This window comes from Corvus cornix, chromosome 2 (genome assembly GCF_000738735.6).
Source record: "Corvus cornix cornix isolate S_Up_H32 chromosome 2, ASM73873v5, whole genome shotgun sequence".
Classification (NCBI taxonomy): domain Eukaryota; kingdom Metazoa; phylum Chordata; class Aves; order Passeriformes; family Corvidae; genus Corvus; species Corvus cornix.
In genome coordinates this window covers 59,281,684-59,298,509 of record NC_046333.1, presented here as the reverse complement: position 1 = coordinate 59,298,509, position 16,826 = coordinate 59,281,684, and the positions used below count along the sequence as shown (strand labels likewise).

Below are 16,826 nucleotides of genomic sequence, written 5' to 3'. Positions count from 1 at the left end.
ATATTGCAGTTCTGGACTTGCAGGGACATTCTGGACACTCCTGCCTCTTAAGTTGGAAGAAAAAGGAAAAAAAATTACTTTAAAGCTTGTCAAATGATTTGATAGTAAGAAATGCTATGTAAGTGGGAAGTTATTATTATAGTAAGTATGTGCTGGTGGTGACAAAGAGCCTGAAATGCTGAGTTTTGTTAGCAGTTTCCCATTCTTATTCTAGAGCAAGCCCTGTGTACTCTCTCCTGGGGGCTTATAAAACTGGTAATTGTTTTGGTAGTATTAGTGTCCACAGGCAAAACAGATCCTCCCCTTATTTTGCACTTCCTGCCATTGTTTTTATTTGTTTCTTTCTTGACCATAAATGTGTCCTTTAGTAGGAATGTGTCCTTTTTTCACTCCTGCTGCTCAATCTTCCTTCTAATTCAAATACCTTTTTTACAAGTAGGTATTTAGTTTTAGCAAATAACTGGTGGGACTGCATCTGTCTGTTCTGACATTTTACCTGTTGGTCTCCATACTACTCAATGCTTCTGTCCTTGCTGTTGTCCTTTAGATATCTGCCAAAAATCAGAAGATACTAATACTTTGTCAGTGCCTTGAATGTGCATAGTAATTCAACCTTAGTCACTGCAGTTAACATAGAAGGTCACTGCCTACCTGACAAATACTGTAGGAAAAAAAAAAAAAGCCTTCCAGGTGTTACTTGTCAGTTGGGCTCATATAGTATAAGTGAGTTTCCTACGACAGCAAGTTATTATAATGGTTGTGGTGCAGGTGGCAGACAAAAATAGGACAAAACAAAACATGTTCCATTCATTCACTCTTCTCAGCACTGTAATTATTATGTTGTCCAAGTATTTTTATAGTTCAATTTACCTGAGCTTTTTTAATCTTAATAATAAAACCCTTTTAGCATCAGTGAATATGTGCTGTAGGCTCCTGGGTGTCAGTGGAAATATATGTAATGTCCCAGCTCTTTGAAATGGAGCAGTGGAGAAGACGACTGTCTGGGTTACAGCAGAGTCATGAAATGATTCCCTGATAATCTGAACTGATTCCTTTGGAGAAGTAAGTCCCAAAGCCTCCTTTAATGCAGGAAATGCTAAAACTGGATTTCTGAGAGAAAAAAAAAAGCTTTCTGGGCTGTAAACCCAGCTGCAGCAAATCCCAGAGCTTCATGTTGAGTCTTTAAAAAATTATCTATTGGAATACTGTCTGTAATCAAGTGGAGTTCATTTCATAGAAACCTTTTATTGGTGTGAGCAGATGCCTTGCAGAGCTGCCACAGTTGGGAGCTCCTGTCCCCCAGGACAGCGTGCTGGGATGTCTCTGCTGCCTGCGGCACTGTGCCAGCTGGCAAAGATGAGTTCTGACAGTCCGGAGTGTCTTTGTAAGTCACAAGAGGAGCTAAACTGGGTGCATAGGGTGAGCAGAGGTGGTGTTCTGACTTAAAAAGACCTGGAAATCGTGCTTTTCTGTGTGAGCTGGTGAGCTTGGATACCTCCGAGCAAGAGCAGTTTGATCCAGTAGAGACAGCAGTGAAAAGGCTGCAGTGTTCTTGCTTTGTAATTGGTGTTTTTACACTAAGTGCATTCATTTTCTGTTGCAAGTCTTAGAAGGTCCTTACAGTTTCTGACAGTTAGTGCCTGTTTCCTATGAGGCCTCAGAACTAGCATTGTGGGTGATGCTTTCATTCTTCTCCTTACCAAATGTTTCCCTGTAACTTGCTAATAACTTTGTCAGTCCATGCAATTTCTCTCTGAATCAATGGTAATTTTTGTTTTCATTTCTGACTCTGATCTTCATCTTATCAATGTCTTTAGGCTAGAATTTGCTTTTTCTATATTTTTTTTTTTTCTCCTGGATAATGATAGGCTAAGTAACTCTTCATGGTCTGTTATCCTATTAATTTTTGGAATTTTTTTATGAGTCCAAGCATCTAAGAGTGACTTCTTGTTTAGATTAAGGAATAAAACTAGATGAGTTATTCAACATCAGAATAGGCTGTTTTGGTCCTGTGCTTTTATCTCATTTTCACCCCACAAACACGCCCTGCCCTGCACTGCTCCTGACACTCGTCTGACCCCATGGTGACTCGATTTAGGTAGCAGCTTCAGCAGGAAAGTAGTTCCATTTTCTCTGGCTGCAGTTCCAAGGCTGATAACATACCAGCAGGCAGCTGCCAAAATAGGAGGACCTTGATCTCCATTTCCATCACTCTTTACTTATACTGGGTGTTTGGTTAGATGGATTCTTTCTTGATCTGGTTTAATACAATGAGGAAGAAGAAAATATATATGCATATCCTTTTCCTTCTGGATTATTTTTCTGCCCTGGTAGTAAAAGTGGCCTAAGAAGGCATATGACAAGTGTAAAACTTGGAAAAAGCAAAACAGAGGTGGAGTCAGGTAGGTCTACCTGTAGTGACACAAGGGAGAGAAATCATTTGGAGTTGGACTGGAAGGAGGAAGAATGTACTGCACCAGGTCTGATCAACTACAACTGCCATAAAACTAGGGTTTTTTTTCTTTTCCTGCTTCTGCCAATTGAGTTCTCTTGAGTTGGGAAGGGCTCAGTAAAATCAGTTTAGTGAGAATCATCTAGTTCCATTAAGAGTTTGCTAAGTGTGGAGGATGAAAATTGTACATGTTGTCACAGGTGCAAACTTGACCCAGAGACCAGTTCTAATGCAGTATTCCTCTTTAAAGTATAATTTATTTTTCCATGTTGAAATTGGACATGATTTTACTCAGGGGTAGATAACTGAGTTACGTTTAGCAATTACAGTACTTTTATGAAGCAAACAATCTGTTTTTTCAAATGTGGAACAGAGGGAAGGAAGCTTTCGGATAATTGACCTCTGCTGCTGCAACCACCAGAGTGGTTTTATGTATCGCTTTTAATCAATTCTCATGCTCCATTTAAAACAAGTGACGTTTCTTGCCATCCCAACTCTTGTAAAACTGTTCAAAACAGACACTTCTAAGTTCCAGCTTAAATAAACTCACGATCATTTGGGTCAACATTAAGCTATTTTTGTTAAAATGAGTTGGGTCTTGTTGGGAGACTTGAGTCCCACAGAATTTTAGTCATGCATCCATACCATCTTTTCTTCCTATTACCCCAGTTATTATAAGTCAGTTACTGTTTTTTTTAAATCCTGTATTATGATCCAGGCACAAATGGGAGAAGTAGTAACATTGAACATGAAAGGAAAAAATGTCTCCGTTCTTTTGACTTAGATGTTACAAAGTATTTCACTTATGAACAAATTTATATCTCTTGAACATATTTTCAAGAGCAGAGAGCTCTTTGGTTATATGTAGCAATGTAACCAAAGTTCTCTTTTATGTAAAATAGCAGATTGTTTTATTTTAGAGACAATTTAAAGGAAAATTTACATCTGTAAATATTGGTCTATGGTCTTTAGATAATTGAGCTTTGGGGACACTATAAAGTAAATGAAGGAAGAGGCATAAGAAGTGTTATGCTTCATCGTGGCCTGCTAGTGCCACTTTTCAAAGCATTTTTAAAGTTTAAAAAACCAAGTAGAAGAGAATTATTTGTATTATTTTTGACTTTTGCACTTGATATGATTTCTAATAACTTCAAGATATTTATGGTCAGTTATGTAAGTTTGAAACAGTGGTACTTTAGAAAGTTTCTGAAGTTCATTAGGACATCAATACTAAGAAGAGATGTTTAATAGGTCATGCTAGTTAAATGAGGGTAGTGTTGTTACAAATTACAAAAATAAAATGGGTCATGGAGTTCTAAAATCAATCTATTATATATGCACCATGCACATTATTCTCAATACATGCATCATTTGAATGTTTTTGGAGACTGTTTCTAAATATCCCTACATATATATTCTAGTGTTTGATGTTGTTTCCTTTTTTAGATACTCAGAAGATTATTATCTTCACATAGTCACAAAACTGCAGAACTGCACCTGGGTAAGGAAACCAGAAGAATCTACAAAATTCAGGTAATTTTCATTCTCTCATTTAGAAAAACTGTTTACCCTAGATTTTTCTAACAAGGCATAAATTTAAATATTCCCTTTTAAACAGATAATTTTGTATTGCTTGTAGTGATTTCTATGAATCTTTTGATGCTGGGGCTCTTCTTGTTTGTTGGAACTTAACTGTGCAAACTGAGTAGAATAAAAGAACTACATAAATAATTTCACTTATTTCCAGTATAATGAATAGTAAGCCAACTTAAGTAGAATGAAATAAAATATTCCTGGCACAAACCCTACAGTATTAAAAAAGTATTGATAGTGTTATTTTGTCCATCTGAACGGGCACTCTGATAGAAGACTATAATGAAGCAGTGTATTCCTTACCCCAAGACTATTGCCTCTATTACAGAAGTGCCCAAGGCACTCATTAGGTTTGACACTGCATGTCATGGCCCCTGAGCATGACAGCACGTGATTCCATCTGTCCTTGTTTGGGGTGGCACAGAAGCACATGCTCAGTAGGGATGGTGATCTCTGAAAAGCCTAAACTCTCATTTGGAAATGCATCACGCTGGTTCTAAAGAACAGCTTCACTGTGCCATCCCTGTTTTCTCCAGGGCAAAAAGCTCTCTTGAATTATGTTTTTGCATGGATCAGAATTAAAGATTCTGTCATGATTGTTAAAAATAAATAAACTGACCTATCTTCCAACTCTTTGGAGTTAACTAGCATTGAGAACTAAATATCCACATGCTCAGCATGATACATTTGGAAGAAGTAGTTTTGGGGCGGGGCAGGATGGGGTAAAGGGTTTTGTGCAACATAAATTGCTGTGTTTGCTGTGTATAACAACTGACTAATGGTGTTTTCCGAAGCTGAGGTAGGAGTATACATGGTGTTAAAGAAACTCTGCATCGACTCAGGCAGGCCTTAGCTGTGCACAGAGATATCAAGCATGATAAGGAGCTGTAAAGCAGCCCATTCCATTTCAGAACAGGCAAGTGTCTTGCACAGAGTTGACAGGAGGTGAAGCTGCTCTCACCTGCTCCTCACCTTGCTACATTTAGGCTTTTAGTTTTCCAATCTGTTGGTTTTTTTTAACTTCTCTTCCTTCCAAACAGACCAGCCACCGCGTACCAGCTATTTGCTTCTGCTATACTGGGTGTTTGAATCAGTGGCACAGTAGCCACTCCTTGGTCCAGCCTGACTTCATTTATTGCTTATACGGTCTCCCCCCACTGGGCCAACTTCTACTTCTTCTAGGCTTATGGGAATCAAACATCCAAAACATAATGTAAGACTGGACTTTAAGTACAGGATGCTTCCTGTTCCTCCTGCTGTCTTTGGCTTCCAGCAAGGAGTATGGGTCATAAGTACTCAAGGTATGTTAGGCAACCAATGATGAAACAAAAAGACAAAATTGTGGGATGCACTAAGCCACCAAAAAAGTGTGGACTGTATGTACGTTGAGGTGATCTTACTAGCTTTAATTTTGCTCAAATACCAAGCAGAAAACCATCATTTAAAATCCGTGTTTCAGCACAGGCTGGACAAACTTGTTACTGAATCAACATTCAAGGGCTGAGCTGTTATGGTTTCCTTGGTTTTTAACACCCAAACCCGCTGGAGTATTAGCTAGTTCATATGTACATAACCCATGCTGCAATTCTGATGACAGTACTTTGTATTCTTCTAATCCTGAAATTTGATCACATTTGATGTCATCAAAGATTTCCATTGATACGACCAAGGACTGGTACTTTGTTGTAGGGCACTGTGAATCATTATTTTACAAAAGATGGATTTTTTTGCATAAGTCTTTTCTTTCTTTTTTCATTCTCAAAATCTTCTCTATTGTTTTTTGGAAATAGGATATTAAAATTTTACAGTTGTCCTTAATCCAAGACCTGGATTTTCTGTACTGGAGATTTTCAAGGCTCTTAGCAGTTGGTCAATAGAGGCTTTAAAAAAATATATTTTAAAAAGAGGAAACCCAATTTTCTATAAAATTTGCTGCCTAAATCTCCATGCTTATAGCGCTCCCAGACTTATTCATCAGACTTAAGCCTGGAACTAGCTTTGCAGGGGCACTTTAGCTGAGAAATGATGCATTAATAGAGCTATGGGGAAGAAAATGTTTCTAGAATTGCAGTGAAATAAATGAATTAATAATCCCTGGGCAGTAGATCTCTTCCTTTGTCTGACTTAGCCTAGTGTCAGTAATAGCTATGTAATACAAATATTATACAGTCTGAAAATCTCATTAAGTAGGTAGATAAACACCCATTTGCAGAAGAGGAAATTAATCTCAGGTGGGTTGTGCAGCAGAAATTGGGTACTACAGCCAGCCACCTTCTGCAGGAGAAACTTGAAGCTGCCTGCATCCCATTATTCACCTGCCAGTGCCACCAGAAGTCTGCCCGCTGACAAGACTGCAGAGAAGCTGCTTGACTTCTTTTCCTGTTTGTCCATCTGTTAAATGGAGAGAACGCTTAGATGCTTCTCAGGCGTGGTGTCAATTTCATGACATCTCTCTATTATCCTGAAGTTCTGAAGAACAGGCATGCATATTTATAAGGGATTTAATATCTTATGCTTCAGGGCATAAACTAACCTCTAATTAATAAGGTTCAAGAGCAGCTTCTCCTGGGGTAGGTAATTTTTCAGAGCTTTCCTGTGTTTTCCTCTGCAGCTTTTCCTGTTGGCTTCCATCATGCTGCTAGTGGAGTGAAGGAATATGTGATCTGAGCCAGTAACTCTTATGTTCCTAGAAGACAGCACTGTGTGCCAAGGAGTGCACGTCCGTTCTCATTGTAAGCCGCTCTCCCAGCAGATCCAGGCCAAATAAAATAATATAAATTAGAAGTGCAATGCAGGAAAGAAATACTTCTTTTTATTTGGCAAAAGGGCTACAGCTGACAGCCATGTCTGGCACAAACTACAGTGTTTTTTGCCAGCTCCCTGTTGGAGAGCAGAGTGCAGGAGTCCAGGTTGACCCTCTACTACCAGGCTCAGCTTTGTCATGCAGCTGTACAAAGTGTGTCCCTTTGTTGTCAGAGAGCTGCCCATTCCCAAATGGCTCCCTCTAAAGCTGCTCTGCTGTGCAGGTTCACATGCTCTTTGCTAGGTTGCTCTCTGGCAGTGCTCAGTGGTTCTTGACAGCTACGTGATGTTTACACATGCATTTCTAAAAATCAAGAAGAACCAGGAAGCAAGTACAAGCCATGAGGTTCCCTTAAATACCTCCCATATCCACAGTCACTCTACTGTGGTTTATTTTTGTCCAGACTCTGTCAGGGAACCGATCTCCTGGCATTTCACTTATCTTAGTAGCCATAATGGTGACATCAGCATTGCCAGATATAGGCTGCCCTCAGAAGAGCAAGTGCAAGCACTTGGTTCATTGCTCTTGAAATCTAGTTAAGATTTATTGTGCCCCACAGTAGTATTTGTCAGTCCTTGTTAAAGAGGCTTATCTAACTTCACAACAGAAGCTAGCAAAGGGTTAGTTACCAGAAGTGGTGTAAGTAGCATCCTGCTAATAGTGATTTTGGGAGTCTTCTCCAACATTTACTGCTAGGGACGTATGGAAAACTATTTTTTATTCAGACTTTTTCTTTATGAAATTCATCTTCTCTTGACCTTTTTAAAATTTCTTTTGGTCTTTAGAGCTCTATGATCATCTAGCATCTCCCATTATGCCTTTGCTTCTAAGCCCGCCTGAATTCTTCCTCCCTTTTCAGATTTACATCAGCTCTAATTTGTTTTAGACAGAGCAAGTCCTTGGATTTCTTGATTTTAAGAGAGAAACTTGGTAGAAACTTGGAAGGGTAGGGGAAATAATCTCACAGCTGCCTGGAAGGGTCATCCTTAAAGCTCTAGGAAAAAAAGCTGTGCCTGGGTAGATTTCTCTGCAAAGGGTCTTCTAGCTACAGTCAGCAGAGTCTCAAGTTCCCTAGGTAACCTGAATATCAATTATTATATTAGTATTCTTCAAAGGTTTTCCACTTTAAAGAAATGTTTCATTAGTGCAACAAATTACAGAGCCCAATTAAGTGCAAGCTGTAATTGTTTTTTACACCTCCACATCTCTCTGCTTTACAGACTTTTAAGCTTGATTTATTCTCATTTGGGATATACATAAATGGTATCAAATAATCTGCAGGTTTTCAAAATAGTTGCAACTCCGGTTTTTGCAGAAAGCTACAAAATAGTTAAAACAGCCCTCAAACTGAGGGGAGAGAGGTTACAGGGAAAGGCTGAGCAAATTCTGTCTTTCAGAGAAGCCTCTGAGCGTTGTATTTCTGGGCTATCTGACTGAGCTTGAAGCCTGGCAAAGTAATGCAACAGTGCTCCAGGAGAGGTATCACACTGGAATAGTGAGCTGTGGGTACTGGGCCCTCTCCCTATGGAAAGAACATTCCAGACAAACCTTACTTGCATCTCATAATGAAGGGAGAAGGATGTTCCTAGGTGTAAAATACAGATTTAAAATTCCTGCTGTTACACTGCAGTTTAGCTGGCATGATGTTCCCCCCGACCAAAATATTTTAAATTTTCTTCTTTTTTAAAGGAACATTACTACTTTAAAAAAAGAACATAGACTCTTGAAGAGTTAAAAGATCAACCATTTTCCTAGTCCTGTTATTTTCCCTCTGCCTTTTTACTCTACTTGACCTCTATTACCCTTTTCCCACTTTATATCTCTTCTCAAAAGTGTGTGTTGAACATTCCTGCAGATTATAGAATCCCACTTCTTGAAGAGATTAGTTTTGTTGCAGGCTACACTCTAACCCATGTAACAGTATTGCTTATCACATCTGTGTACTGCAATGAACCCCAGCTGAAACACAAATAAAACACACTGCAAGGTCAATTTATGCTTATATAAGCTCACACCACCACATAATCAATAGCTTTTCTAACACTAAACAGATCAATATTTCTGCTGTAATCTCTGAAATCTTCAAGTTTACAAGAAAATACACAGAATTCTGGGACTGCAGAGTGGTTTAAGAGTATATTTGCTGCACAGATTTAATAGATCATATGTAAAATAATGAGTATATATCCAAAGACATATTTTATTTCAGGAGAGAAAAAGCAGGGTGGAGAGATAGTGACAGTTTGAAGAAATGCTTGAATCTTTTAATTGGTCTACAGACTATTATATACTTTTCTAAAGGCTGAAGGATTCCTATAAAGAGAACCTAATTTTGGATCAGTCTGAGCTAATTATGTCTTCATGGCAGACTCTTTAAATAGTCTTTAGTATGAAAATTTTATTACACTTCTTACATATTCAGCCTTGATTTCAGATTCAACCCTTTTGGCTTTCTTTGTCTTAGACATTTATGATGTTACTTCATTTATAGACAATTCAAGGGCTGTCAGTGTAGTATTCCCCTTCAACGTGTTCTGTTTCAAATATCAGATTTAACCACTCTTTTCTAAAAGTTTGGAATGTGTCATAATATGCCTCATTGCACTATGATTGACACACTGACTTGGATTGACAAGAGCCTGGAGAAACCTGTATCATTGTCTAGAGCCCCCAGTGCAGTACGATAAGATAATTGCTTGCTCATTATAAAATATTACAGCAGTGGACATAGATAAAAAGTAGTCTTGGTGTTTGTAGTTGTGCCCTTGAAATTTTGCTGTTACATACTGGAATTTTTTGTGTGTTCTTCTACTGTTACAACAATCTCTGCAGTATGAAACCTCAAACTCTTTGATGTCTTCACATGTACAGTACAATAACTCACATGACCTAATGAGTACAACTATCCAAGCTAGATAACCTATTAAAACAAACTGTTAAGCAAGCACAAAGCTTTTTGTGGTTTGTAGCAATCCATGGACTTTTGTCACTTGAATGCTTTGCCCTTTGTTCAAATTAGATTATAAAATGTGAAGTGCTGTGAAATCCACTTAGCTTATGGGAGTTACAGCTTTAAATATTTGCTAGTTTCAATTTGCATGTGGTTCTCTTTTGTGTGGTGTTTTTGTGTGTTGGGTGACTGAAGATCCACAAGGAGATACATCTCTCTCTGTAAGCATTGCTGGTGTCAATAATGTGCAGGTGCTTTATAACAGGACTGATAGGATACTGGTTTTGCAAACAAGCATTCACTTTATAGATGTTTGTAAATGGTGACTTAGAATCAAATAGATTTACACCATTCTTGAAAAAGGTTTGTCCTGATCGCTGTTAAAATACTCCAGTTGTTGAAATTTTGCACCTTGCCTAGGCAACCTGTTTCAGTGTTTCCTAATACTGAACTTAAGCTTTCTTTAGAGCAAATTGAAATTATTTGCCTCACCCTTCCCACCATGGCCTGAAAAGACAGTTGAACATTTATTATTTTGAACAATGTTTTGAATATTGTGATACTTCTGCAGTGTCTATCTCCCGCCATTCTTCTCTTCCTCCCACGCCAGTTTAGTCCAATGTGTGATGACAGTGAGATATTTCACTCTGTTCTCAGCAGTGACAAATGCCCTCAGGCCACAGATCCACAGGCACTGGTGTCATACTGAAGTGTAGTCTACACAAAAGAAATACTATTAATTTCACACAGTTTTGTCAGACTGTAGGCTCACTGGGGCCACTGCACCGCCCTGAGGATCACAGTTAACTGTGTTGGCCCAGTGGTCCAGCTGTAGGCTGGAGTATACCAATTCCAGTGGCATACTTTCTTTCCTGTGTCCCAAAGTAATGCTGTGTAAAGTCTGGGTGCAGAAGCAAGTGCCTTTTCACACCAGACATGTATCTGAGTAAAATACTTTAAAACATATAAACCAAAATCACTTTAGCTAAGCATTGTTAATGTAAAAGGTTTGGAAGAATGGGAAGTTTTTAAACTCTGCAAAAGCTTTTTACATAAAGATAGATTTCACCCTCATTATAGATTCTTCCCATTTCACTCAGAGTAAGGGCAGTGCTGGCTTTTGAACCAGCAGAGAGAGTCTGCTAAGTGACTAGTTGTTGATTGTTTTAGCCTTTATGGTTGGTCTGCGTTGAGTTTTTGGAGATGTTGAGAAGTTGGCAGCATCTTCAGGATGTGTGCACGCTGTGACTTGTCAGCAGACACTTGCAGCCTGTACACAAGGCCTGAATCAGCTAAAATGCATATATTCATACTAGCACAGAACCAAGGTAGCTAATTTTGCAGCTATCTTGGCTCCAGAGCAACTGCAGGAGCTGCAAAGAAACTATATCAGCATATTTAGAGCCTGCATATTCCACTAAATAGAGTGGACTGTTGGGGTCTCCTCCCCCTGCCATGTGGTCCTGGGAGAGGGGCCCTGGCAGGAGACACGGGGTTTCCCTGTCCCTGGTCAGCCTCGTTCCCCATTGGTTGTTTTGTGTTCCCTGCGTGGGCAAGGCCCCTCGGGTCCCGTGACTGAGCAGTTCCTCGGCAGAGCCCCGGCCATGCGGCTGGAGAAATAAACATCTCTGAAACATCTATCAAGAACCGGTCCATATATATATTTCCTTTCCATGGGACTCCTGGTTTGATATATGTGTGTTACAGTAATCCCCACTGTAGCAGTGGACTATCCATGTTAGGTGTTTGTAATGCAGAAAACTTTGGGAACATGTAATCAAGGCAACAGCCCTCTGTTTCTGCCAACAATTCATCATGGAAAAACTGCATAGCAGTTGGAAAATAACATTATTTGGCTTGTCTCACAAGCCAAAACGATTTTGGTAACTGGCTTCAAGGAACTGGGATTTTCGTAAGGTCTCAGCGGCCATGAACCTTAAGAAGTTATTTGGATGCCATGTAGGCTCAAAATTCTGTACCAGCTGAATATAACTTGGGTCCTGCATCCTTCAGCCACAAAGGAAAGAATTCAGTGAAAGTATATGCTGAGTAACAAAAAACATTGTATGACTCTGTATTGTCTAATATGATCAAAGCTTCCCAGACAAATGCAGCACCTGGCTCCACTTAGGTTATTGACTAAGATAATCATGACTGTACTTACTCAGTCCTATGAGATATGTATTACCAGTCAAAATGGTGTTGTCTTTTTCCAGATTTTGAGTTTGTTCCTCAGTTATTACAAGTGACTTTTCTAGATAATGCAATCAACTCCCTTTCTGCTTATCTTGGCATAAGAAATATGTGTTTGGAGTTGTGCCTCAGGATTTAAAAATAGCTCTTAGATATCACTCAGCTTCCACATCCCTGCAGGAGAAAGTGAGGAAAAGGCTTCTCCAAATAAGAAACTGTCAGTAATAACCTCTTCTACAGAGGAGATACTTTCCAAAACTATTGCCCTACAAAACTTGGGTACTTTGACTCAAGCATCACCTTCCATCTGGACTTGTGATGCTGTGACTGGATCATAAACACCTTTTGTTCTAGGGCAACCCCCCTGTCTCTGATAAAAGCTGGAACTTAAACCTTCTTACTGTAAGATACACTCATCTTCTGACAGGTATGAGGTGGATGCTCAGCCTGTATAGCAGCGTCTTCCAAGAGCTGCTTCTGTACCTCAGGATTTTCTCCCAGTCGGAACAGACAACGTGAATCAATTTCCATTCTTAAAATAAAAAAACAAAACCAGAGTTTGGCTTTAAGTTACCACTGTTTGGTGCTGTTAAGATTTTGACTCTTGTTTTAAGTTTCCATCCACCCAGGTGGCACGATACACAAGTTAAAATGTTGTCTTGGCTTTGCAACTCCTCACATGTAGCACTTGTTAAAAGGAGTGGCTTGTAGATTTCATGTGTTAATCTTGTGAAGTAAATGCTCTTTAGTGAGTCGTCACCTCCTGACAGACCACATATGAATGACATTAATATTGTGATGAAATTGCAGTAAAAGATTGCTTGAACTGCCCAGTCTCTACCCCTTCCTCATCGTTCGCTGTCAGTTGTAGATTACCACGTGTCACAGTGTACAAAATCCTGTGTGAGCAGATTGCTGAATACACTGCCATGGGTATTGCTGTCTGCAGGTTACATGCATTCCCACTGGAGCTCTGTACAGGGGTGCTTGGGCACAGTGGGATTCTGTGTCATGATTTGATCTAAGTAAAAGGTTTCTATTGTTGCCATGAAATTTTTGGCATGAATGCTCTAAGAATATTTGTCATTACTCAGTATGTATTATCTTGTTCTTACTGTGTTTCTGGACTAGTTTAGCTCTGTTTTACTTCCTCAGTGGATCCATAATATTAATTTTAACTATTACTTTCTTATTAATTCTGGTATTTATTTTTCTTCCATGCTGTTTCTGCTTTTATTGAAGCACTTGTTCTTGTGGAATGAGTAATAAAAAGCAAAAACCTGTCATCTCTATTAATGAATGGGATCTGTTAGCAGTTTGCCTTTTCAGGGTCTGGTAGCCGTTGCACACAAAAGAGCTGTTTTACTAAAGCTGGCAGGAATATTCTGTCATTATTCCTTCTCCTCTGAATGTCCAGTGGTTGACACAGATAATATTTAGGCTTGTATCATTTAGCTTCAAGAAAATAAGCAAGGAAATCAAAATTAAGGGTTATATGATTCCTCATTTCCATGTAAGCACCAGGGAGCAGTGAAGGACAGCTGCTTCCTGAGGGACAGGGTCCAAACACAGTAACCTGGCCAGCAGAGCAGAAACTGGTAGCTGGGCTCATCCCACCTGTAGCCAGGAATGGGGCAGCCCTAGCCCAGGCATGGGCACAGGATGGACACAATTGGAGACTGGCCATGCTGTGGTGTTGCTGGGATGGGGACTGATGGCTCTAGAAGGTTGAAATAGGGTCCTGGACCCTAGACAGGGTAAGGGAAGCCGCAGGGTGCTGGACAGGAGTAGTGAGGCTTGGTGGTGCCTTTAGGACCTGACAGTGATATCTGAATCCTCTTATTGTTACAGCATTTATTAAGATTGGAAAGAGCTGGTTATAGCAAAAAGTGTACAAGAAAAAAAGCAAGTGTGCTCCAGTCAAAACCAACTGATTCAACAATATCCAGTGTTCCCAGACATCATCGTTTGATTCTACTGCCTCATTGCTCCCGTTTTATTTTGCCATATATTTAAAATAGGATACTATATATGCACAGAGCAATTGTTTTCACCATGTGGGTACCTCCTAACCACAGAGCACAGTCTCAGTTCCATCCCCACCCTTGGACCTAGTGGTTTTCATTGACCACCAATCTTCCCTGCCCCTTAAGGCTTGGAGCAGGGCAGTGGGAATCATCATGTTTAGGGAGTGGAGTGGAATGCAGGTTATGGAAATCTGAACCCTACTGGCTCCTCTCTCAGGAGTGACATTTCCTGGTTACTCTCCTAGAGTGGTTATTTCACATCTGTGCCATCCCAGTGCTCAGTCATTCCCAGTGTTCCTCATACATCTGGAAACTTTGTCATGGAGGAGTTTTAGAACTCAGTATTCAAAATGGGTTAATATATACCAGTAAGTCATCTGACAACTGAAATGGTGCTCTTTTCTTTCCTTCCTTTGGTATTTTATGTATGACTCAAACCAACCTTCCCAAGCTTTTTTTCCCCCTTTTATTTTGACCATTTTTTCAAGGGAAGTGAGATTGAGAGTTATCCCAGACCTGTTCATAACATAAAAATGGGAAACATAATCTTTAGGTTCTTCCGTGTGCTGGACTATGCTATGGTTCCATCAGAAACATTATTATTATTTATAATATTTTATAATATTTATAATAATAATTGGTATTTTTGTTATTTTTATTATTGTATTTTCTCTGTCTTCATTGTTGAGAAAGTGAAATGAAGCAACTTCTCTTATCTGTGTCTTACCCCATTAAAGTCAGCTCAATTTCAAGCAGAATTTGGCCTCTAATATTTAACTAGTTTCAACAATTTGTTTTACTTTGCACATGAAACAGTATGAAATAACTTCTATTCCTTTGGCTCTAACTGTAAATTTTTTTTTCTTCTCAATTAACCTTCAGTGTGGTATTTTCAAAATTCTTGGCAATTCTGTTATAAATGCATTTCCTTCTCTAAATTGTTAGTAATTCTCTTAGTAGCTCACCTAATGAGAAAGCTGTGTCCTAGAAATTGATACATAATGTCTGGCTATGAATATTTCAGCCTTACAGCCTGAAAATCAGATCCCATGGCAGCAGAGAGGATGTTGTTGCCTAAAGCAAAATGAATTATAGTGTTTTGGGTCTGATTTCAAAGGCCTGATGGGGATTTTCATTTCATTTCACTGTTAATAATGTAGAATGTTTGCACACATAATATTTTTATATGTTTGGAGGTAACAGGAATTGTAAGATGAGTGATAGTCTTCACTCCCACAAAAGGTTTAAGTGAATCCCTTGCATTTTTATTTATTTAAGGACTTCTGCCAGGTGTTTTGGGGAGCAGCTAGGCTGTCTCTACCACAGAGGTATCTGTCTTCTTTAGGTGGAAGTTGTGATGTAATTTATTTAACACCTCTGATGCTGTGCACAGGAAAATTGTGATGAACAGTTGTAGAAATTAATTATTAATTAATTGGCTTGCAACCATCTAGCTGTTCACTAAGTACCATTGCCAGTACCTTCTATCACCATTTCTTTTATTTCCTTTTTTTTTCTTCTCCAGCTTTCTATTTCTTACCATCACTTGTTCTATGTTGATGAAAATCACATTTTTAATTCTTTGGGGACTGTAGTCTCTCACTGTTTCTGTATTAATCTTAGCAATTAATAATATTGAGGAGATCAATTACAACTTCTTTTCAGTAGGAAAAGGAGACCAAGAGATAAAAACATTTCTAAGTTCGTAGTCTGATTAATTTCTGAACATTTGCTCTGAAAATGCAAAGCAAGTCAAAGGAAATGACGTCAGAGAAGGTTAATATAGCCTTTTGTTGCTAGTTAATTCAAACTGGTGTTCATTGGTCTGGTTCTCTAGCACTGCTTTCCTACTTATTTGCCTGTCTTTGATCTGGTTTTGTTTGTTTGGGTTTTTTGCAGGTCAGAATTAGCTTCCTGCTGTGATGCAGTTCACAATTTTATTGCTTCTCAAAACAACAGCCCACTGGGAAGTAACATGAGTTACGAAGTGGACAGTAAAAAGACTATCCTCATTACAGAGGACATTTTTAAGATGCTGCCTGTGGTAAGAACTGTATCTTTACTTGTTACTGTAATCACAGCATCCTATATATATTTTGGGTTAGTAATTGAGATGCTTTGATTCCTCTGGAAGAGACCATCAGCCCCTGCATGCACTTCTTTATTCACCTTGCAAGGTGGTTTTTCTTTTAAGCCTTCCTCTGCAGTGGTAGAGGCATCTACAGGGTATCACAGATCATAGACTGCAGGTAGAGTTGCTACAGAAAAAAGCAGTGCCTGGCTTGGCAGCCAGCTGAATTCAGGAGCAAATACTCTGAGAATGTTTGCCTTGCTTTTATCATTCCCATTGTTAAAGGCATTTCAATCTGGAAGAACATTTCATATTCCTCATATGCCCATGCCATTTCCAGTGCAGGCTGGGGTATGTAAGTTATGAAAGCTATTTTGGTGGTAAATCTGATACAAAACGGCACAGAACAGAATAGAATAGAACAGAGTAATTTCTGTTGGAAGGGACCCACAATGATTGCATAGTCCAACTGCCTGACCAATTCAGGGCTGACCAAGTTAAAGCAAGTTATTAAGGACATGGTCCAAATGCCTCAGACACTGACAGCTGGGGACATCAACCACCTCTCTAGGAAGCTTGTTTCAGCAATTGACCATCCTCTTGGTAAAGAAATGCTTCCTAATGTCATGTCTAAACCTGCCCCGGTGCAGCTTGGAACGATTGTGATGTGTCCTATCACTGGATATAACGGAGACAAGATCAGCACCTTTCTTTCCACTTCCCTTCCTCAGGAAGCT

The 16,826-nt window shown here is 39.2% G+C and overlaps 1 protein-coding gene across 3 annotated transcripts in view; it reads left to right on the top strand.

The window, feature by feature from the left end:
• Positions 1–16,826, top strand: part of ST8SIA6 (ST8 alpha-N-acetyl-neuraminide alpha-2,8-sialyltransferase 6) — a 54,882-nt gene that overhangs the window by 11,692 nt on the left and 26,364 nt on the right. For all 3 annotated transcript variants that reach the window (XM_039548933.1, XM_039548935.1, XM_039548934.1), the window contains 2 exons: positions 3,899–3,985; positions 15,918–16,062. In XM_039548933.1, the coding sequence (XP_039404867.1) occupies positions 3,899–3,985; positions 15,918–16,062 (232 nt within the window). The remainder of the gene's footprint in view (positions 1–3,898; positions 3,986–15,917; positions 16,063–16,826) is intronic.